At 43.4% G+C, this 25331-nt stretch overlaps 1 protein-coding gene across 4 annotated transcripts in view; it reads left to right on the top strand.

Annotated features, from left to right (window-relative positions):
• The window catches only part of LOC115155628 (unconventional myosin-Ib), a 153733-nt gene that overhangs the window by 75694 nt on the left and 52708 nt on the right, over positions 1 to 25331 (top strand). For all 4 annotated transcript variants that reach the window (XM_029702431.1, XM_029702430.1, XM_029702433.1 and 1 more), the window contains exons 4-6: positions 13046 to 13140; positions 21072 to 21176; positions 22436 to 22482. In XM_029702431.1, the coding sequence (XP_029558291.1) occupies positions 13046 to 13140; positions 21072 to 21176; positions 22436 to 22482 (247 nt within the window). The remainder of the gene's footprint in view (positions 1 to 13045; positions 13141 to 21071; positions 21177 to 22435; positions 22483 to 25331) is intronic.

Genomic DNA, 25331 nt, shown 5'->3' with positions numbered 1-25331 from the left:
GTGGGGCCCCAGTGTTGAGGCTGATCGGGGTGGAGATATTGTTTACTACCCTCACCACCTGGGGGCCGCCCGTCAGGACGTCCAGGACCCAGTCGTACAGGGCGGGGTCGAGACCCAGGGTCTCGAGCTTAATGACGATTTTGGATGGTGCTATGCTGCGTCGTAATCGATGAACAGCATTGTTACATAGGTATTCCTCTTATCCAGATGGGTTAGGGCAATGTGATTGCAATTGGGTCGTCTGTGGACCTATTGGGGCGGTAATCAAATTGGAGTGGGTCTAGGGTGTCAGGTAGGGTGGAGGTGATACAGTGGGGGGGAAAGTATTTGATCCCCTGCTGATTTTGTACGTTTGCCCACTGACAAAAAGGATCAGTCTATCATTTTAATGGTAGGTTTATTTGAACAGTGAGAGACAGAATAACAAAAATATCCAGAAAAACGCATGTCAGAAATGTTATAAATTGAATTGCATTTTAATGAGTGAAATAAGTATTTGACCCCTCTGCAAAACATGACTTAGTACTTGGTGGCAAAACCCTTGTTGGCAATCACAGAGGTCAGACGTTTCTTGTAGTTGGCCACCAGGTTTGCACACATCTCAGGAGGGATTTTGTCCCACTCCTCTTTGCAGATCTTCTCCAAGTCATGAAGGTTTCGAGGCTGACGTTTGGCAACTCGAACCTTCAGCTCCCTCCATAGATTTTCTATGGGATTAAGGTCTGGAGACTGGCTAGGCCACTCCAGGACCTTAATGTGCTTCTTCTTGAGCCACTCCTTTGTTGCCTTGGCTGTGTGTTTTGGGTCATTGTCATGCTGCAATACCCATCCACGACCCATTTTCAATGCCCTGGCTGAGGGAAGGAGGTTCTCACCCAAGATTTGACGGTACATGGCCCTGTCCATCGTCCCTTTGATGCGGTGAAGTTGTCATGTCCCCGTAGCAGAAAAACACCCCCAAAGCATAATGTTTCCACCTCCATGTTTGACGGTGGGCATGGTGTTCTTGGGGTCATAGGCAGCATTCCTCCTCCTCCAAACACGGCGAGTTGAGTTGATGTCAAAGAGCTCCATTTAGGTCTCGTCTGACCACAACACTTTCACCGGTTGTCCTCTGAGTCATTCAGATGTTCATTGGCAAATTTCAGACGGGCATGTATATGTATTCTTGAGCAGGGGGACCTTGCGGGCGCTGCAGGATTTGTCTTCACGGCGTAGTGTGTTACCAATTGCATGCAGAGGGTTGCAATTCCATTGAATTGGGGATAATTTAACCAAAATATCCCACAAAAAAAGGTAACTTTTTTAAAATGAATTTAAGCAAAATTCCCATGGAAAATGTTGCAGAAAGTTTCCGACCCTTTGCAACCCTACTAGCAATACAGACTGATTTTGTCATAGCTAGCTAAAGTTAACCAAATAGGTTCAATGTTAGCTTGCGAACATTAGGCCATAATTAGCAATGCAAATGGGTTTCTGAGATATTACGTAACGTACACATAACGCCTGCCACCTAACGTTAGCTTTCTAGCTAACAATAAGCGTTAACTTGCAATAAAAACGTATATCTGAAAAATGTAGTTAGTCTCTTACCCGTATACATGGATGAACGCTTCACCCCTGACTTCAACCACTATCATTAAATAAGATGTCCTGTGTTTTTTTACGTTTTGGTTGTACAGCTTGGCCCGTTGTGTCAAGTCACTCTGGTTTACACTGACCGTGTGCAATACCATAAGAATCATTTAGATCTTTATATTTGTCCAAAAAACTGCAGTAGAAAGGATTATCTATGCATAACGAGCAGCTGATTTTATAGATAAGATGATACATGGCAGACCAATCCAAACTTATCTCTCGGCATGTCCAGCCCATTCATTATCTCAGCCAATCATGGCTAGCGGGAAGGTTCCTGACTTTCTGTGGCTAAAGCAACTAGGCTCGTAATTTAACAACTTTGTTCGTATTTACAGTTGACATACAAGTTTATTAAGGCACATGAAAGGTCAAATGTTCCTGAAGGCATTTCTGCCATAAAAAAATAAACTTTAAAATGCCTCTCCTGTGAAGTCGTGACTTGCGACATACGCCTAGTTTCCTGAAACGAGTCACATTTGTGCACAACATTTGAGAGAAATAAGCTTTTTGTGCATTTTGGACAATTTCTGGGATCTTTTATTTCAGCTCATGAAACAAGGGACCAACACTTTACATGTTTATTTTTGCTCAGTATATATTGAATGCATTAACAGAAATGATCATAACCGTACAAACATTGTAAATTAGAAATTATAGGAATTATAGTTAATGTAGGCCACTACTGGTGATGTACAGTTGAAGTCGGAAGTTTACATACACCTTGGCCAAATACATTTAAACTCAGTTTTTCACAATTCCTGACACTGAATCCTAGTAAAAATTCCCTGTCTTAGGTCAGTTAGGATCACTACTTTATTTTAAGAATGTGTAATGTCAGAATAATAGGGATATACACTGCTCAAAAAAATAAAGGGAACACTTAACCTCTACGGGCTACGGGGGCAGTATTGAGAATTTTGGAAAAAATATGTGCCCATTTTTAACTGCCACCTACACCAACTCAGAAGCTAGGATATGCATATTATTACCAGATTTGGATAGAAAACACTCTGAATTTTCTAAAACAGTTTGAATGGTGTCTGTAAGTATAACAAAACTCATATTGCAGGCAAAAACCTGTGAAAAATAGATAAAAGAAAATGAGAATTTTGTGACTGTACTATTTAGTGTCATTGTTTTATAGATACCACAGTGAGAAAGGATTCAGTTCGCAACTCCTACTGCTTCCACTAGATGTCAACGATCTTTAGAAAGTTGTTGGAAGCATCTGTCATGAATACAGACCGAATTAGAATGCTTACAAGTTGACACGTCATCACTTCATTTTTTGCGCCTGCGCATGAATCTGAGAAGAGTGTCTTTGTCATAATCGTTTATTCTAGACACTTGATAGGTTGTGTGAAAATATTACTGATGTTTACTGATGTTTCACGTTAAAAATGGACCAAAAGATTAATGCTAAACAACGTTTGACATGTTTGAACAAACATAAATAGATTATTTACTAGGTTTTTTTTTGCTTTTCGGCGTGACTTTACACTGCCCACCTCATTTTGTGGGAGCCTACTGAACGCTAACTATTTGGACATAAATTATGAACTTTGTCAAAAGAAACCACATTTGTTCTGGACCTGGGATCGCTGGCAGCGCCTTCTGATGGAGATAATCAAAGGTAAGGGGATATTTAGAATGTTATTATCGATATTAGATGATGCTAATGCTAACGGTATAGCTTAGCTTAGCTTATAGCTTAGCTTATGTTGTTAGCATAGTACCCAGTTTATAGCAAAATGTGATTTCCCAGTAAAGTTATTTTGAGATCTGGCCATTCGGTAGCAATTACGAGATGATAATATATTATTCTTTGAATGACAATATTATAATTTACCAATGTTTTCGAATAGTAATTCCGTGATTTGTAATGCTGGATTCACTGGGAGCATTCGAGCCGAAAAAAATTCTGAATTTCACCGCGACTGTAAATGCTGTTTTTGGATATAAATATGAACTTGATGGAACTAAAAATGCATGTATTGTCTAACATAATGTCCTATGAGTGTCATCTGATGCAGATTGTCAAAGGTAAGTGCATAATTCTAGCTAGTTTTCTGTCTGTTGATGCCCTTCTTTGAATTGGCTAAACATTACACGCAGCTATTGTCAATGTACTCTCCTCACATAACCTAACTTTATGCATTCTCCGTAAAGCCTCTGAAAATCGGACAGCGTGGTTAGATTTAGGAGATATATCTTTCAAATGGAGGAAAATAGTTGATTATTTGATTATTTGAAATGATTACTCTTGCAGTTTTGAATTCCCCGCCATGGTCACATGACAATGAATCCCAATACCGGGATAAGATCCTGCCCCCTGGCCTCAACACAATGTAACTCCCAAGTCAATCACACTTCTGTCCACTTAGGAAGCAACACTGATTGACAATACATTTCACATGCTGTTGTGCAAATGGAATAGACAACAGGTGGAAATTATAGGCAATTAGCAAGACACCCCAATAAAGGAGTGGTTCTGCAGGTGGGGACCACAGACCACTTCTCAGATCCTATGCTTCCTGGCTGATGTTTTGGTCACTTGAATGCTGGCGGTGCTTTCACTCTAGTGGTAGCATGAGGGAGTCTACAACCCACACAAGTGGCTCAGGTAGTGCAGCTCATCCAGGATGGCACATCAATGCGAGCTGTGGCAAGAAGGTTTGCTGTGTCTGTCAGCGTAGTGTCCAGAGCATGGAGGCGCTACCAGGAGACAGGCCAGTACATCAGGAGACGTGGAGGAGGCCGTAGGAGGGCAACAACCCAGCAGCAGGACCGCTACCTCAGCCTTTGTGCAAGGAGGAGCAGGAGAAGCACTGCCAGAGCACTGCAAAATGACCTCCAGCAGGCCACAAATGTGCATGATTCTGCTCAAACGGTCAGAAACAGACTCCATGAGGGTGGTATGAGGGCCCGACGTCCACAGGTGGGGGTTGTCCTTACAGCCCAACACCGTGCAGGACGTTTGGCATTTGCCAGAAAACACCAAGATTGGCGCCCTGTGCTCTTCACAGATGAAAGCAGGTTCACACTGAGCACATGTGACAGACGTGACAGAGTCTGGAGACGCCGTGGAGAACGTTCTGCTGCCTGCAAAATCCTCCAGCATGACCGGTTTGGCGGTGGGTCAGTCATGGTGTGTGCTCGCCAGAGGTAGCCTGACTGCATTAGGTACCGAGATGAGATCCTCAGACCCCTTGTGAGACCATATGCTGGTGCGGTTGGCCCTGGGTTCCTCCTAATGCAAGACAATGCTAGACCTCATGTGGCTGGAGTGTGTCAGCAGTTCCTGCAAGAGGAAGACATTGATGCTATGGACTGGCCCGCCCGTTCCCCAGACCTGAATCCAATTGAGCACATCTGGGACACCATGTCTCGCTCCATCCACCAATGCCACGTTGCACCACAGACTGTCCAGGAGTTTGCGGATGCTTTAGTCCAGGTCTAGGAGGAGGTCCCTCAGGAGACCATCCACCACCTCATCGGGAGCATGCCCAGGTGTTGTAGGGAGGTCATACAGGCACGTGGAGGCTACACACACAACTGAGCCTCATTTTGACTTGTTTTAAGGACATTACATCAAAGTTGGATCAGCCTGTAGTGTGGTTTTCCACTAGTGTGACTCCAAATCCAGACCTCCATGTGTTGATAAATTGGATTTCCATTGATTATCTTTGATTTTGTTGTCAGCACATTCAACTATGTAAACAAAAAAGTATTTAAGATTATTTCTTTCATTCAGATCTAGGATGTGTTGTTTAAGTGTTCCCTTTATTTTTTTGAGCAGTATATTTCAGCTTTTATTTCTCATCACATTCCCAGTGGGTCAGAAGTTTACGTACACTCAATTAGTATTTGGTAGCATTGCCTTTAAATTGTTTAACTTGGGTCAAATGTTTTTGGGTAGCCTTCCACAAGCTTCCCACAATAAGTTGGGTGAATGTTGGCCCATTCCTCCTGACAGAGCTGGTGTAACTGAGTCAGGCCTGTTGGCCTCCTTGCTCGCACACACTTTTTCAGTTCTGCCCACAAATTTTCAATAGGTTTGAGGTCAGGGGTTTGTGATGGCCACTCCAATACCTTGACTTTGTTGTCCTTAAGCCATTTTCCACAACTTTGGTCGCAAATGGGTCTTCCAAATGGACAATGACCCCAAACATACTTCCAATCTTTAACTTCCTGACTAATGTCTTGAGATGTTGCTTCAATAATTTTACTTCGTCATGATGCCATCTATTTCGTGTAGTGCACCAGTCCCTCCTGCAGCAAAGCACCCCCACAACATGATGGAAATGGCTCCCAACGATGAACCAGACTTATGGAGGTCTACAAAAAAAATTCTGAGGTCTTGGCTGATTTCTTTTGATTTTCTCATGATGTCAAGCAAAGGGGCACTGAGTTTAAAGGAAGGCCTTGAAATACATCTGCAGGTCCACCTCCAATTGACTCAAATGATGTCAATTAGCCTATCAGAAGCTTCTAAAGCCATTATATTTTCTGTAATTTTCCAAGCTGTTTAAAGGCACAGTCAACTTAGTGTATGTAAACCTCTAACCCGCTAGAATTGTGATGCAGTGAATTATATGTGAGATAGTCTATGAAAAATTACTTGTCATGCTTAAAGTAGATGTCCTTACCGACTTGCCAAAACTATAGTTTGTTAACAAGAAATTTGTGGAGCGGTTGATAAACAAGTTTTAATGACTCCAACCTAATTGTATGTAAACTTACGACTTCAGCTGTATGTAATCGGGAATTGATATACACGAACAATCAAGGCAAAAAATTCACACAATTTAAGTTATGAAACAGTGAATGTGCACAAATTGGTGGGAGAGAACACATTCTGGAGAGATGTTTATTTTAGCCACACTCCCCTTCTCCCTTTCTTCTTGGACTCTATCATCCACCCGGCTTGCGCAATAGATTAGTTCACTGAAATGGGTGCAAATCATACAGGTGTCTCTTGTGCCATTAAAAAATATAATTAAGGTATGTATGCATTTGCTACTGCTCGACTAAATAATCTTGGTTGACCAACAGCCAAACAATAAACCAGTCGACTATTTGGGGTCAGGCCTAATGTGAATACAGGCCTTCTATCCTGGCTGTAGATGGATGAGATGGGTTCTAGTAATCCCATAAAGCACTTGGTGAAAAGGGTTATATAAAAATACACTTGTAAATAAAAAAAAATTACACACAAGGACTCGGACACACACATGGACACACACAAACGGTCCTGTGATGACATCCTCCTGCTGCATAAGTACAATTATTCTGCTGCTGCTCTGGATAAATGACTGTCAAATGTATGTAGCAGCCACAGTGTCAGATACTCACATGGCCCAAGTGTCTGAACTGAACAAAGACCCTGGCCTTAGCTGGCTCACACCTCCTTCCTGGTAGTAGCCCTTGCTGACAGCACCTGCATTTTGTTTTTGGTAGGCTATTCTGAATTTCAGTAGCCGGTTGTGACTGGCCCCATTGTTTGATTCATGGCTGAGGCTGCCACAGTGGTCACATTAATGACACCTAGACCTGTGGCTACAGCCGGAAAGGTTAGCTTCCTCTGTGGCTCAATCAGTATAAGACACGGATATCCTGGAACCAGCAACCTGTCTCTTGCTGGAGAGCCACGCGCTGGGCTGGATGAGAGGCTATTGTATGTCAGAACTTCCTTACAACCTTGGCTAGCTGTCAAAAAGGAGCTGCTGGAAAACTTTACTTTAAGTACATGAAATACTGTCTAAATACTCAGATATTAGAGAGCTTCCATTGAGAGTGGAACAGTGAACACGGCGCAAACAGCTATATAGATATAGTCCTAAACAGTTTTTAGCGTCTCAATATCAAAATGAAAATCTGCAGTTGGTTGAGGGAGGACCTGTCATTCCCTGTTTAGCTGGGTGGGCCATGGTTTCAGCACTGACTTCATGCCAACCAGGAATCATTTCTGCTGAAGAATTGGACTCCGCGTTGAGAGACAAATGACATCCGAAAAGGACGGATGCAGCAGGTTGCAGATCCCTCCCCTCCCTCCCTCGTTCTCAGGGTTTGGAGTAGCAAGGCTGAATGGCTATTTTCTGCCGCTTGCCTCATGCCAGTCTGGCTTTGCATCCCACTGCTGCCACGAGGACGCACAAATTAAAGCCGCGGTCTCCTGCTGTGGATCTGTGTGTGATCAGGGTGTGCCAGGCATCACTCCACCCTACTACCCCACCTCTGTCTCCCTATCCCGCTCTCTGAGACCCCAGTCAGATCAGGGTGCATTTGGGCCTTTGGCTTACTGGCTTTTGGTTTGCTGCTACACTTTCATGTGCATTGGGTGCCTTGTCATAATTTCCACACTGATATAAGAAGCCCTGGTCTGTAGCCTATAAATGGCAACTTCTATTTGGCATATGGTGGATCAATTTGGCGTTCTCTCTCTTTCATGGTCTTGGTGATTACACGATGCTGTGGCCAAGCAGATGGTCTGATTTAATTCAGTTTTTCCTCTTTTCTTTTCTTTTTTTTCTCCTTTTGTCTCAGGGTGTGGCCTGGACATTGCTGGGTGAGGACAGCCAGGACAGATTGGGTTTCCCTGTCTTGCCCCTTAAGCCTTGAGTGTTGAGATTCTTTGACTTTTGGGAGAGCAAGAGTAACAAACAAGTTGCTACCATGTCTTTGTGTTGCCCCATTCCTTACCTTGCCATACAGACATAGAGAGATGGGAGTTTTACTGGCTTTCCTTTGTCTCTGTTGGGACCCTCCTAGTTCCCCATGCACCAGCTTGCAGGTCTATTCATATTGTGATTGGCCCTTTCATATTCATTTGACCTGTTCAACTTCATAATGGGTGAATGCTCGTGGCCACGTTGTGTTTGTGTGTGACTGCTTATCATTTGGCACATTTCCTAGCAGGGGACCTCCCTCCCACCACCCCTGCTCCTTCCCTACTAGCCCTCCTCTACTAACCCCCAACCACACTAACACCCCCCTCTCAGGCTAGATTAGCCCCCCCACCCCTAGCCAACCCCCCTCTCAGGCCAGGGTAATTGTGTGATGCTTGTCTTTTGTCTGGCTCACGTTGAGCGGCCAGGCTGTTTTCACAAAGCGCAGACATCTGCTGTGGTCGTGGTGCCCTGCACATTTCAACAATGACATAATGTCCCATGTCCTAACTTCCCTCCCATGATTCCCGTAAGTGGCGTGAACCTAGTGGCTGGGTAGGGATGGATTTGGGCTAAACTGGGCTAGTGCTTAGGCTGGCTGGGTTAGGGTTGGGTTGGGTTGCGGCTGCCTGTCCCTGGACCGGGCCTTGTCCCAGAACACTGATGGTGTGGAACCCAGTTCTCTATGAGCTAGACAGGCAGGATGCAGTGTTAACTTTTTACTGTGGCCTGGCGTGCATTTATCTGTCTCTCTCCTTCTCACGGCTGTCTGCTAAGCTAGCAGTCAAGTCAATCAGTGCACATAGCACATCAGCAGTGGTTCAGCTTTTTGTGATTATGCAAGTTATGTTGCTCTCCCCAAGGATCCCTGTTACATAGGATATGTTATAAATCTGATCGTAAATACGATTTCATAGATTCTAGTTTTTCATATATCTCCAAGGTCTAAATCATTGTAAGCCAACAATGTGAAGTAATGTGATAATGTTTGTAATGTAAACCTATTGTCTGACTAAAATATGTTGCGCTGCTGTGGGTCAAGGGCTTTGATTGTGGCGTGTGAAAGATCTTGTGTGCCACTGACGCTTAAACAGTCTGGTCTTAATGGTCATGTAATTGGTTAATAACATTTCTCACATCGTTGAGACTAGAGAATACCCACAATCCCCCTTGGGGGGGGGGGGGCGTGGTGAGGAGAGGAATGAGGTCAGGACGTGCTACTAAAATTATACACTTGGGAAAAAGCCCATTTTGATGACTACATTCCTGCAAAATTACCTCTAGCACTTGCCTGTATGTTTGGGTTCATATGGCTGTCAATGTAACCATTAGTGACATTTCAAGGATATTGTAGACCATAATTATAAATTCTATGTCGTTGACAGCCTGTGTTTTTGTTACTGTCAACCATTGGGACCAGGGATGGATGCGGAGTATAACACATTCACATTTGACATTAACCATATGAGTTTTGACCTTGAGTCTCCTCCAGTTTAGTCCATTGCCATAGCGGAGGGGAGACATGTCAGAGTTACCTTGCCTTTTAACAAGAAACCATTGCGATATTTTCTTGGTATATGAAGGTGATGTGGGGGGCTGGCAAAAGGGAAACTACATGCAACAGTTCCTCCACAATCAGAGCTATTATTAGTGGTGGCTCTGGAAAATTCCTGAGTAATGAATGTAGAAAAGTACAGACGGAGAGGAAAATGGGAGCTGGGGGACCTTGCAGGCTTGCCAGGCAAATTTGGAGTCTGGTGGGCTGGTTAGGGAGAGTTTGGAACACTGCTACTATAACAGAACTGTAGAATAGATAACTGTTTAGGTGACAAGTGTGATCCGTAAAGAACTATGCCTCAACCAATAGGGAAGCTCCTACATTGGTATCACCAAATAGGGTGGCGACAAAAATTTCAAAGTATAGACCATCGTAACACCCAGTCAGCCGTCATCAAATCTGTATAGTGTTGCTTGCTTTCCAGACTGTGCCACCCCTACACACGCACACACACACGCACCCCACCACACACTCTTGCATCAGAGCAGGTCAATGACAATCCCATCATTGTTAGGGGGAATCCAATGAGTATGCTATACTGTCCCACTTTCCCATTGTCACTGTCCTGGTAGGTTTGTACAATGGCTGAGGTTCATTATACCCCATTCATTTAGACCAGCTTCCCCTTTATGATATTGAGGATAATGTCATTTAGGCTTATGCAAAATGCAAAATGGATCATTCAAGTTTCATTGCCTCTCAATGGAAGCTTTGCTTGTGACTGATTTCCACTAAACTGTGTCTGCTTAATAAGATTGCTGTCATTAAACAAAGATAATCAAAATGTCTTGCTTGGCTCCTTGTCAATTTTCCACACATACCACTTACTGCGGATGAAAGCATCCAACATTTCACTCACAGAAGATCTTTGTTTTTCAATCAGAGTTTAGTTTGGGTGATCCTGCTGGAAATACATTAATCAATAGGACACTGCTAACTAAGCAGCACAAAGTGACTAAATTCAACCTGGTCAATACGACAGTGCCAATACCATACATCTAATGAAGTGAGCTAATGCATCCACATGATGATGCTCCATGATATCCAAACATCGGATTTCTCCACAGATGCGATGCAAGCTAGATCTGGGATGCAACGTGTCATTGATCAGTAAGCATGTGGCCGGGCCCACAGTTTGTCAGTCATGTAAATATTCACTATGTTCACTACATGCCACATAGTATGTGGACACCTGCTCGGCCATTGAAACCCGTTTCATGAAGCTCCCGACGTACAGTTCTTGTGCTGAAGTTGCTTCCAGTGGTAGTTTGGGAATCGGTGGTGTGTGTTGCAACCGAGGACACTCGATTTTTACATACTACGCGCTTCAGCACTCGGCGGTCCCGTTCTGTGCGCTTGTGTGGTCTACCACTTCATGGCTGAGCCGTTGTTGCTCCTAGACGTTTCCACTTCACAATAACAGCACTTACAGTTGACCAGGGCAGCTCTAGCAGGGCAGATGGATGATAATAATAATAAAAATACTGTACCATTTTGGACACATCTACTCATTAATTCTTTTTTTAAATATTTTCTACATTGTAGAATAGGAATACATCAACTATGAAACAACACATGGAATCATGTAGTAACCACAAAAGTGTTAAACAAATCAAAATATATTTTTGATTCTTCAAAGTAGCCACCCTTTGCCTTTGACAGCTTTGCACACTCTTGGCATTCTCTCAACCAGCTTTATGGGGAATGCTTCTTCTTGAAGGAGTTCCCACATATGCTGAGCACTTGTTGGCTGCTTTTCCTTCACGCTGCTGTCCAACTTATACCAAACCATCTCAATTGGGTTGAGGTCAGGTGATTGGAGGCCAGGTCATCTGATGCAGCACTCCATCCCTCTCCTCTCCTTAGTGAAGTAGCCCTTACAAAGCCTGTAGGTGGGTTTTGGGTTATTGTCCTTTTGATAAACAAATTATACTCCCACTGAGCGCAAACCAGATGGTATGGTGTATTGCTGCAGAATGCTGTGGTAGCGATGCTGGTTAAGTGTGCCTTGAATTCTAAATAAATCACTGACAGTGTCACCAGCAAAACACCATCACACCACCTCCATGCTTCACGGTGGCAACCACACATGCAGAGATCATCGGTTCACATATTCCGCGTGTCACAAAGACACGGGGGTTGGAACCAAAAATCTCATTGGTACTCATCAAACCGAAGGACAGATTTCCACCGGTCGAATGTCCATTGCTTGTGTTTTTTGGCCCAAGCAAGTCTCTTCTTATTATTGGTGGCCTTTAGTAGTGGTTTCTTTGCAGCAATTCAACCATGAAGGCCTGCTTAACACAGTCTCCTCTGAACAGTTGGTGTTGATGTCTGTTACTTGAACTCTGTAGCATTTATTTGGGCTGCAGTCTGAGGCTGGTAACTCTACTGCAGAGGATAAGTTCTTTAAAGGTAACTCTGAGTCATCCTTTCTTGTGGCGGTCCTCATGAGAGACAGTTTCATAGTGCTTGATGGTTTTTGCGACTACACTTGAAGTAACGTTCAAAGTTTTTTATATTTCTTGGATTGAAGGACCTTCATGTCTTAAAGTAATGATGGACTGTCGTTTCTCTTTGCTTATTTGAGCTGTTATTGCAGTAATATGGACTTGGTATTTTACCAAATAGGGCTATCTTATGTATACCACCTTGTCACAACACAACTGATTGGCTCAAACGCATTAAGAAGGAAATTAATTCCACAAATGAACTTTTTACAAGGCACACCTGTTAATTTAAATGCATTCCAGTTGACTACCTCATGAAGCTGGTTGAGAGAATGCCAATAGTGTGCAAAGCTGTCATGTGTTTTTTTCATAGTTTTGATGTCTTCACTATTATTCAACAATGAAGAAAATAGTAAAAATAAAGAAAAACGTGTGTGTGTTCACTGTCTGCCTTGTTATCCCTACCTCCCTCGATAGCAACGCTATCTCGATTGTCTTGGGAACAAAGTTTAGTTTTGCCCTAGCATTAATACATTTGATTCAGCTATTAAACTTAACAAGCCTGTAATTAGTGGAGTCGGTGTTGGTGTATACAATAGAACAAGCTTGGATGATAGAAAATATAGGAATGGACGTGTTGTTTAAGTTGCCTGGAAATGATGGACCGACATCTGTGATGTGTTTGTGGACTATGAATTAATGTGAATGTGTATATCCTTGTTGTGTTGCAGCTATGCCCTGGCAGACGAGGCCTACCGTTCTCTGAGGGACCAGGATAAAGACCAGTGTATCCTCATCACAGGAGAGAGTGGCGCTGGAAAGACCGGTGAGTCTAGTCCTGCATCAAACACACCTTTATGGGCTCATTTTGAGAGGAATTAGTTAAAGTTAACTAACTGTATTAGTTCAAGTTTGTGGGTGTAGTCACAGAACCACAAACCATGGTCAAATGTTTGTTCTTCCGCCTTTAATTGCAGTACATGAATTTATCAGTTGTATTGTAACACTTTTTTACAAAACATAATACCAATACATCAACATTTACAGTGCCTTCAGGAAGTATTCACACCTTGACATTTTTCTACATTTTTCTTGTGTTACAGCCTAAGTTGAAAAGGGATGAAATGTTTTTTCTTGTCACTGGCCTACACACAATACCCCATAATGTCAGTGCAAATATGTTTTTCGAAATGTTTACAAATTAATTAGAAATGAAAAGCTGAAATGCCTTGAGTCGATAAGTATTCAACCCCTTTGTTATGTCAAGCATAAATAAGTTCAGGAGTAAAACTGTGCATAAGTCGGATAATAAGTTGCAAAGACCAGGGAGGTTTTCAAATGCCTCGCAAAGAAGGGTGCCCATTGGTAGATGGGTAAAAAAAAAAAAAAAAAAAGCAGACATTGAATATCCCTTCGAGCATGGTGAAGTTACTCATTACACTTTGGCTGTTGTATCAATACACCCAGTCACTACAAAGTTGCCGGAGAGGATGGAAACCACTCAGGGATTTCACCATGAAGCCAATGTTACCTTGTAAACAGTTAGAGGTTAATGGCTGTGATAAGAGAAAATTGAGGATGGATCAACAGCATTGCAGTTACTCCACATTACTAACCTAAATGACAGAGTGAAAAGGAAGCCTGTGCAGAATAAAAATATTCCAGAACATGCATGTTTGCAATGAGGCACTAAAGTAATACTGCAAGTAAGGTGGCAAAGCAATTTACTTTTTGTCTAGAATAGTGTTATGTTTGGGGCAAATCATATAAAACACATTACTCTGTACCACTCTCCATATTTTCAAACATAGTGTTGGCTGCATCATGTCATGGGTATGCTTGTAATCGTTAATGATTTAAAAAAATATATGGAATGGAGCTAAGCACAGGCAAAATCCTAGAGGAAAACCTGGTTTTAGTATGCTTTTCACCAGACTGGGAGATGAAATCCCCTTTCAGCAGGAAAAATAACCTAACATACAAATCTACACTGTAGTTGCTTACCAAGGTGACAGTGAGTGGCCTAATTAGTGTTTTTTATATATATACTGCTCCAAAAAATAAAGGGAACACTAAAATAACACATCCTAAATCTGAATGAATGATATAATCTTATTAAATACTTTTTTCTTTACATAGTTGAATGTGCTGACAACAAAATCACACACAAATAATCAATGGAAATCCAATTTATCAACCCATGGAGGTCTGGATTTGGAGTCACACTCCAAATTAAAGTGGAAAACCACACTACAGGCTGATCCAACTTTGATGTAATGTCCTTAAAACAAGTCAAAATGAGGCTCAGTAGTGTGTGTGGCCTCCACGAGCCTGTATGACCTCCCTACAACGCCTGGGCATGCTCCTGATGAGGTGGTGGATGGTCTCCTGAGGGATCTCCTCCCAGACCTGGACTAAAGCATCCGCCAACTCCTGGACAGTCTGTGGTGCAACGTGGCGTTGGTGGATGGAGCGAGACATGATGTCCCAGATGTGCTCAATTCGATTCAGGTCTGGGGAACGGGCGGGCCAGTCCATAGCATCAATGCCTTCCTCTTGCAGGAACTGCTGACACACTCCAGCCACATGAGGTCTAGCATTTTCTTGCATTAGGAGGAACCCAGGGCCAACCGCACCAGCATATGGTCTCACAAGGGGTCTAAGGATCTCATCTCGGTACCTAATGGCAGTCAGGCTACCTCTGGAGAGCACATGGAGGGCTGTGCGGCCCCCCAAAGAAATGCCTCCCCACACGATGACTGACCCACCACCAAACCGGTCATGCTGGAGGGTGTTGCAGGCAGCAGAACGTTCTCTACGGCGTCTCCAGACTCTGTCACGTCTGTCACATGTGCTCAGTGTGAACCTGCTTTCATCTGTGAAGAGCACAGGGCGCCAATCTTGGTGTTCTCTGGCAAATGCCAAATGTCCTGCACGGTGTTGGGCTGTAAGCACAACCCCCACCTGTGGACGTCGGGCCCTCATACCACCCTCATGGAGTCTGTTTCTGACCGTTTGAGCAGACACATGCACATTTGTGGCCTGCTGGAGGTCATTTTGCAGGGCTCTGGCAGTGCTTCTCCTGCTCCTCCTTGCACAAAGGCGGAGGTAGCTGTCCTGCTGCTGGGTTGTTGCCCTCCTACGGCCTCCTCCACGTCTCCTGATGTACTGGCCTGTCTCCTGGTAGCGCCTCCATGCTCTGGACACTACGCTGACAGACACAGCAAACCTTCTTGCCACAGCTCGCATTGATGTGTCATCCTGGATGAGCTGCACTACCTGAGCCACTTGTGTGGGTTGTAGACTCCGTCTCATGCTACCACTAGAGTGAAAGCACCGCCAGCATTCAAAAGTGACCAAAACATCAGCCAGGAAGCATAGGAACTGAGAAGTGGTCTGTGGTCCCCACCTGCAGAACCACTCCTTTATTGGGGGTGTCTTGCTAATTGCCTATAATTTCCACCTGTTGTCTATTCCATTTGCACAACAGCATGTGAAATTTGTCAATCAGTGTTGCTTCCTAAGTGGACAGTTTGATTTCACAGAAGTGTGATTGACTTGGAGTTACATTGTGTTGTTTAAGAGTTCCCTTTATTTTTTTTGAGCTGTGTGTGTGTGTGTGTATATTCAAGCTCTGTCAAATGGGTTGTTAATCATTGCTATTTTTTTATATGGTTAGTATTTGTTCTACAATCAAGGTGTGTGAAGCTCTTAGACTCGACCAGAAAGTCCAAAGTTGATTCTAAGATGTATTGACTTAGGGGTGTGAATACTTATGTAAATTTGATTTCTGTGTTTCATTTTTAAAAACATGTTATCACTTTGTCATTATGGGATATTTAATCCATTTTGAATTGACTGTAACAGCAAAATGTGTCATACTTCAAGGGGTATGAATACTTTCTGAAGGCACTGTACAACACTATTGTGGATTATTTTGAATGTACCACACAAGGGTTTACTGATCTTGACTGCTAGCTTAACCTTGTAGGCCTGTGTTCTGTTTGCATTGTTCTAGTACATTCTGTTCTGTCTGTAGAACATACTGAGACTTGTAGCTGAGGGCAAATGGATAATAAGGGCAGGCAGGCAGCAGTAACCACAACAACATGTTGGATTTAGATCAGAGTTAGATAAACTTAACTTTTGCCAGAGCAGAGCTGGGGCAAGGATTTGTTATGGGAAAGCCAAAGTCATGTTTGTACCTGAAACAGTAGGTGCAAATGTACATGCAGGCATTGCAAAACAACTGAGTGTAAAGACTAAAGGGGCTGACTAATGGAAACAAACGTTGACAATAAAATTAAAGTCAGACGAAACGCTAGGAACAAACCATGACGGCTCTTGATTATTATTTTAATTTTGTCATGGTGTGCTGTCAGTGTTTTTTAAAACTTGTGTTCTGATCTTGGAAAGTGTTCTGTAGGTAAAGATTAGCTGTAAGAAATCACACATGGAATGGTATTTACTGGCTAGTTGTTAAATACTGTACTTTAGCAGAGCAATTCTTTCTCCAGGTGATGGCCATATTGAATTGACAGGGAAGCGTCTCCCTGCTCCTTATATGGGATGATATCACTATCACGCCTTGTCCTTCTCCTGACATCAGTTAAAATTACATATTCTCTTTTGTTGGTGGTTTTATGTTACTCTTTTACCAAAACTATGATAAGCCAATTGACATTTACATTTTAGTCATTTAGCAGACACACTTTTCCAGAGCGACTTACAGTTGTGAGTGCATACGTTTTCATACTTTTGTTCCATACCCGTCCCCTGTATGAATGGAATCCACAACCTTGGCGTTGTAAGCGCCATGCTCTTCCAACTTGAGCCACATGGGATCACTTCACATAACATTCACTTAACATACTGTAACTTCACAACATTTTGCCCTGCTGTTACTCTTTTGAGTTTCCTTCTTTTCTGCCTCTAACCTAACGCTTTCTCATTTCCACTTTAATAACACAAGACTGTTGGAGGGACTTTCATTCAGAAGTACACTGGGTGGTGGCTTTGAAAATCTGCCAACACAATAAACCAGGACTTGGTATTTTAAAAGTTGCATACCCATTATCTTTTTTCTGTTAGAAGACCCTTTGTGGCATCGGTTTGTGGTGGAATTAATAGAATTCTCAGAGGTTCTAACCGTTGTATTATTAGAATTCTGGCTTTCCTTCTGCTGGCCTGGCACCATTCATCTGGAGTCCTGGAGGCTGGAGTCAAACTACAGTACACTTCCCTGCCAGGTGAAGTGGGCTACTGGGTGATTTACAAAGGTGGTGTCAATCTAGTTTACTCTCCACTTGGATCAGATGAAAGTCCCTACACATGGCCTTCATCTCAGAAATACATTTATGTTAATGTCAGCAGATATCCCACAGCCCTGAAACCATTGTGATTAACTGGTGCTTTGATTATAAGGCTTTGGGCTATCTGTCACTGCAATGTTGACATCCTCATTTATTTTATGCAAAACATTAATGTTAGTCAAGTGGTATTACATTGTTCAACATCATTGATTGGTCTCCTTAGCAATGACAGTGTTGACAGAGGTCAGAGTTCACTATTTTTATAACTCCTTTTCTCCCTCAAATTTTTAGTCGAATTAAGTGTGGCAACTTTATACAATCTGCTGACAGTGTATATTACAACCACTCACCATTTGTTTTCAGGTATTTTTTTCCTCCTTTTATCAGGGTGGGCAAGGACAGATCGAGACACTCATGGCTTTAAAGTCCCAATGCAGGAAGGGCGTCAGACAAGCCAGGGCAATGAGATGTTAGGATTTTGGGTAACCTCGTCATTTTTGTAGGTTTACAGGCAGGACAGGAGGGGGGTAGATGTGGCTGAAGAAAATGGGTCTGGGTTTTCGGTATGGGGCGACTGGGGTATTCAGTCCAATTCATTACGCAGTCATCTTATGAAGAAATCGAATGATAGTATTTTGCTTATGGCATTTTACGCGACAGGATTTATAGTACACTACATGACCAAAAGTATGTGGACACCTGCTAATCAAACATCTCCTTCCAAAATCATGGGCATTGATATGGAGTTAGTCGCCCCCTTTGCTGAATTAACAGCCTGCACTCTTCTGGGAAGGCTTTCCACTAGATGTTGGATCATTGCTGCGAGGACTTGCTTCCATAAAGCCACAAGCATTAGTGAGGTCGGCACTGATGTTGGGCGTTTAGGCCTGGCTCGCAGTCGGCGTTCCAATTCATCTCAAAGGTGTTCGATGAAGTTGAGGTCAGGGCTCTGTGCAGGCCAGTCAAGTTCTTCCACACTGATCTCGACAAACCATTTCTGTATGGACCTCGCTTTGTGCACGGGGCATTGTCATGCTGAAACAGGGCCTTCCACTAACTGTTGCCTCAAAGTTGGGAGCACAGAATCGTCTAGAATGTCATTGTATGCTGTAGCATGAAGATTTCCTTTCACTTGAACTAAGGGGCTTAGCCCGAACCATGAAAAACAGCCCCAGAAAAGTATTCATCCACCAAACTTTACAGTTGGCACTATGCATTGGGGCAGGTAGCTTTCTCCTGGCATCCGCCAAACCCAGATTCATCCATTGGACCTCCAGATGAAGTGTGATTCATCATTCCAGGGAACGTGTTTCCACTGCTAGAGTCCAATGGCGGCAAGCCTTACACCACTCCAGCCGACGCTTGGCATTGGGATCTTAGGCTTGTGCGGCTGCTCAGACATGAAAACCAGCTTCATGAAGCTCCCAACGAACAGTTCTTGTGCTGACGTTGCATCCAGAGGCAGTTTGGAACTCAATAATGAGTGTTGCAACCGAGAACAGATTATTTTTACTCGCTTCAGCACTTGGCAGTCTCTTGTTCTGTGAGCTTGTGTGGCCTACCAATTTGCGGCTGAGCCGATGTTGCTCCTTGATGTTTCCACTTCACAATAACAGCACTTACAGTTGATCGGGGCAACTCTAGTAGTGCAAAACTTTGACGAACTGACTTGTTTGTAAGGGGGCATTCTATGACGGTGCCCTGTTGAAGGTCACAGCTCTTCAGTAAGGCCATTCTACTGCCAATTTTTGTCTATGGAGATTGCATGACTGTGTGCTCGATTTTATACACCTGTCAGCAATGGGTGTGGCTGAAATAGCCGAATCCAGGGGCTGTCCAAATACTTTATCTATATGTATCGTACTGCCTTGTAGGACTGCACCACCAAGGGATTAATTTCTGACCGTACAGGGTCTGCCATGTAATACTTCTGCATATCTAAACTCCCTTACCTCAAAGAAAATCTCTGCCAATACTCCAAATAACAAGTAGCCTAGTTCCCTTTCAAGCCACCTGAATCTTTCATCACGTTTGGGGAACATGTAACCATTATCTTTGTATGAAATATCTGATGGGGTGAGATGGTAAATAAGTGGATGCATTAATCACAATTGGTCACTATCTACGTATCAGAGGATACCTCTGAGGATACCTCTGACCTAGGGAGTGTATCAACATGTTTAGTTATACTAGGTCTAGTCTTTGAAGTAGCATTGAATGGAGAGCTGTGACGACAAAAGCTGTTATCGGACAATATACAGGTGACAATGCAAGCTTCTGATTCCAGAGATATGGCTGAATGATATTATTATTTTGGCATTGAGTCTTCAAAGGTCATGGTGGTTCTAAATACTGCTGCTACAGATCAGAAACCTTTGAGATTACCAAACATGATATCAGTGATTTTTGGCTTAGTCACTAAGGTTTCTTACTGATATGATCCTCTAGATTTGCTTTAGGTTCTATGATCCTTTAATTCAACTATTGTGCTGATTCTCTGCTCCTCTCTCTACCCTCTCTCTCTTAATAGTATATGGGTTGTCATATAGGCCCTCTTAATAAGATTTTCTTCTCTGCTTTTTGGCTCTCCTCTCAATACTTACTTCCTTCATCAGATCTGTATTCTTAGTATCAGTAATCCACCAGTGCCACTAGCCAGGTTAATTTGTGGGCTGAGAGAACCACTGTTGTCCACCACATCCTCTTCCTCTATTTGATTGACAGGTCTCAAACTGTTTTTGGGTCACAGCTAGACACCGTCATCTTATTGACTAGGGCTGTTCTGAAGTCTGGACAGAACTTTACAATAATACTACAAACCATGACTGGACTTCATAACACTAATATTACAAACCATGTAACTTCATCATGAGGATTTATATCAAGACCAGACAGAGGATGATTCAGGAACATTTCTTAATCATATCAATGTACATAAATGTATAAATCCCATGGATTTGAATCACAAGCTGGCCTAGGCTAAAGGCTAAATCTTGACATGGGAATTGATTCTGGGAAAAACCAAGGATTATCCAAACCGATTATTCATACATACAGGCCATTTTTAAAGAGCTGGGTCGAGGAACCAACACGTTCTCTCAAGTTCTCCTATATAATGTGCCCAGTGTCTAGTGCGATCAGGACTATTAATGGTGATTATTGCTGTAATAATCAATGTTATAATGAACACCATGTAAGTTAACAAGGTGGTGGGTGGTGGTAGTTCTGGACCGTGTGAGTCATGTTTTCTTCTCCAGAGAGGGGCCCAGACCCCATCCCTGTAGGGCCTCTGGAGGATGATGTAAGGGGGATTTTGGGGTGTGGAGGGAGAGACTGGTTAGGGCTGGTGTAAGGGGGATTTTGGGGTGTGCCTCAGTTCAGCCATGTCTAGATGTAGAATGATTTTTGATAAAAGTACCCTGTCTATCTCTCTCTGAACATCCAGAGGCCAGTAAGCTGGTGATGTCATATGTGGCGGCGGTGTGTGGGAAGGGCCAGGAGGTGAACAAGGTGAAGGAGCAGCTGCTGCAGTCAAATCCCGTGCTGGAGGGTGAGTGTCCTAACCGTACCCATTTTATCAACCCCACCCTTTTTCTCTTTCCCATGCTTTAGGTTCAGAGCCAGCAAGGCCAAGGCATCAGAGGGACACACCCACTTTAAGACTTGCCCTTCACTACAACACACTATGATACACTTTCTAGAATATCTCGATCTCCTTTCAAATATTCACTGATCCCCAGTCCAATACATCAGGAAGGGAAAAACCCTCTCCATACTTGGGTGCTGGCACAAAGACGGCAGTGTTTTTAATTTGGAATCTGTAGACAGGAAATGCCCATGAAGGAGGAAGCCAGGCTACTGATGCCCAGTACTGAGCTGCTACGCTACAGAGCCAGGCCCAGAACACATCTGTGAGAGTTTAACTGCTACAGGCTGTAATGACCCGTGACGGGGGAGGGAGGGAGAGAGGGAGGCAAAGCAGATATCCTGCTACACAAGGCTCTAGTCTATCCCCCAGGCTTCCAAGGTACCTGATTTTTACATGGTGGTGTGTTGAATGACAAATTAATGCTGTTTAGTGTGAAATGTGGTTAGACTGGTTTTGGAGAGCAGTAGAGAACACGAATAATGCAGTTTTACTGTAGTTGGTGCTCTCACAAATATCAGCCTAGTTAAAATAGTGTGCTGAATATGCAAGTGTATGCTTTGTTCAGGTTTTTTACATTTATTTTTGGTAAATGGTCATTGTTTTAAGAAACGTGACTCGTAGCTCAGTTGGTTGAGCACAGTGCTTACAACACCAGGATAGTGGGTTTGATTCTGGGGACCACCCATACTTAAAATGTATGCATGCATGACTAATTGCTTTGGATAAAAGCGTCTGCTAAATGGAATATAATATTCATTATTAACTATAAAATACTTCAGGCTTATAATTGATGGTCTCTGGTAATTGTGTGTTATGCGTAGTGCACAGTTTACACACTGAACCACTGACTTAAATGTAGCGAGACTATGTTGAGCAGTAAGACCACCAATAACATAATGGGACTGAATGAAGTGTTGCATGATTGACCGATAAATGAGGACTAGGATAGGATTGGCTTTTGCTGGTGTGACACTTTCTAGAAATGGGTATACTAAACTGAACAATCAAACCATCCGTATGCAAAGTGTTAGTGCTTATGATTTAGCAGAGAAAGTGGTGAGGTTGCTTAATTACTTTCCCTAATTTGAAGTTATACAATCAATATTTATCTACTGATTTGGAATGCCCTCTATCTAACCAATATGTGTTCTTCTTTTCAGCTTTCGGGAATGCTAAAACTGTGAGAAATGACAACTCATCCCGATTTGTAAGTATTTCTTTTTTTCCCTCTTTGTTGTCCTGAAACAAACAGTGGAGTTTGGCGGTGCTTTGATGGTCTCCTGCATTAGGAATCAGTGTCTGGTCTCCGCCAATAAGAATCAGTGTCTGATGGTCTCCTCCAATGAGGATCGGTGTCTGGCGGTGTCCTCGAATCAAATTTTATTTGTCACATGCTTCGTAAACAACAGCTGTAGACTAACAGTGAAATGGTTACTTCACAACAATGCAGAGATAAGAGATGGTAAAAAAAATATTTTATAACACAAGGAATAAATACACTGTTACGAATCCCTTTGGCCCAGCGGTCTAGGGGGGATGGATACGAGACCCGTAACATAAATTATGCAAATTATAATCGTGACAAGTAACAGTGAGAACCAAAAAAACCACAGACAACTGAAATCTACCGTCAAACTCAAAAGGTTTATTTTAAACACACGGTAAAGGGGTGTGAGAAAAGGGGCTGAGCTGGACCCAAGCAAAGAAACAATAAGCCAAAAACACCCCTAAGCTAGACTAGCCTATTTCAAGAACAGTTAGCTAACTAACCAAAAATACAGAGGGTGGTCCGCCCAGTTCTAACTAGGGTACTTAGACACAGTATTCCTACGGGTAATGTATGCCCATGGGCGACTTGTCTTGGTACCCCCTTTTCCCACCAAACAAACAAACAGTCAAACAACAAAACAATACTCACAGGATTACCGGACAAATGTGACTTGCAGTTGCAAAAACAAAAGAGATCAATACAGAGATAGAGAGAGGGACACACAGAGAGATTGTGAGAATGAACACAAAGCTTGATCTCAGAGTGAGAATGAGCTTGCGAGATAATGAGCTGGGGAGAAAACAACTGACTGGGTTTTTAAACCAAGGGAAAGGGGCTGTGATAGGTTGAGGAAAGGGGAGCAGGTGTCTTCTGATTGGGGACTGGTTGATGACTGATTGGGGAGTGATGATTGTCACCTGTGAGGAGGAGAAGGAGAGAAAAGAAATACAAATACAGGATACACACTTGTATCCGTAACACTCCCACCCTTAAAAGAGCGACCCCAGGGGGGATTGCGAACAAAGTATTTACTATAAGTCCCCACAATATCAACAAACAAAATCAATCTTTCAAAAAAAACAGTCTTCACAGCACTAAGGTAGCTAACACCGCAGCACTAAGGTAGCTAACACCGCAGCACTAAGGTAGCTAACACCGCAGCACTAAGGTAGCTAACACCGCAGCACTAAGGTAGCTAACACCGCAGCACTAAGGTAGCTAACACCGCAGCACTAAGGTAGCTAACACCGCAGCACTAAGGTAGCTAACACCGCAGCACTAAGGTAGCTAACACCGCAGCACTAAGGTAGCTAACACCGCAGCACTAAGGTAGCTAACACCGCAGCACTAAGGTAGCTAACACCGCATTAAGAGCGACCAAAAGTATGTACAGAGTATATACAAAAGTCTGTACAATGAATACTCACAAGATCAAAGTCAATCTTCCAAAAAAAATACAAAAATTATTACACACGAGACTCTCTCCATGCAGACACCTTGTTTTTGGTTGTGCTAGTTATGGTATCTAATAAATATATATTTTTGATACTCCTTGTCTCCACGTTGTCTCCCTTTTGTTGCGAACTCTGAGCCGGTTCGTAAACTTAATGTGTAAATATTTGTATGAATATAACAAGATTCAACAACTGAGACATAAACTGATCAAGTTCCACAGACATGTGACTAACAGAAATTGAATGTGTCCCTGAACAAAGGGGGAGTCAAAAGTAACAGTCAGTATCTGGTGTGGCCACCAGCTGCATTAAGCACTGCAGTGCATCTCCTCCTCATGGACTGCATCAGATTTTCCAGTTCTTGCTGTAAGATGTTACCCCACTCTTCCACCAAGGCACCTGCAAGTTCCCAGACATTTCTGGGGGGAATGGCCCTAGCCCTCACCCTCCAATCCAACAGGTCCCAGACGTGCTCAATGGGATTGAGATTCACTGGCCATGGCAGAACACTGCCATTCCTGTCTTGCAGGAAGTCACGCACAGAACGAGCAGTATGGCTGGTGGCATTGTCATGCTGGATGGTCATGTCAGGATGAGCTTGCAGGAAGGGTACCACATGAGGGAGGAGGATGTCTTCCCTTTAACGCAGTTGAGATTGCCTGCAATGACAAGCTCAGTCCGATGATGCTGTGACACACCGCCCCAGACCATGACGGACCCTCCACCTCCAAATCGATCCCGCACCAGAGTACAGGCCTCGACGTAACGCTCATTCCTTCGACGATAAATGCGAATCCGACCATCACCCCTGGTGAGACAAAACCACGACTCGTCAGTGGAGAGCACTTTTTGCCAGTCCTGTCTGGACCAGCGACGGTGGGTTTGTGCCCATAGGCGACGTTGTTGCCAGTGATGTAAGGCAGTTCCTAACCAGACAACAGGCCTACAAGCCCTCAGTCCAGCCTCTCTCAGCATATTGCGGACAGTCTGAGCACTGATGGAGGGATTGAGCGTTCCTGGTGTAACTCAGGCAGTTGTTGTTGCCATCCTGTACCTGTCCTGCAGGTGTGATGTTCAGATGTACCAATCCTGTGCAGATGTTGTTACACGTGGTCTGCCACTGCGAGAACGAACAGCTGTCCATCCTGTCTCACATTACGGACATTGCAATTTATTGCCCTGGCCACATCTGCAGTCCTCATGCCTCTTAGCAGCATGCCTAAGGCACGTTCACGCAGATGAGCAGGGACCCTGGGCAACTTTCTTTTGGTGTTTTTCAGAGTCAGTAGAAAGGCCTCTTTAGTGTCCTAAGTTTCCATAACTGTGACCTTA

The sequence above is a fragment of the Salmo trutta genome, chromosome 20, assembly GCF_901001165.1.
Source record: "Salmo trutta chromosome 20, fSalTru1.1, whole genome shotgun sequence".
Lineage (NCBI taxonomy): Eukaryota > Metazoa > Chordata > Actinopteri > Salmoniformes > Salmonidae > Salmo > Salmo trutta.
This window is presented reverse-complemented; position numbering and strand designations above follow the sequence as displayed.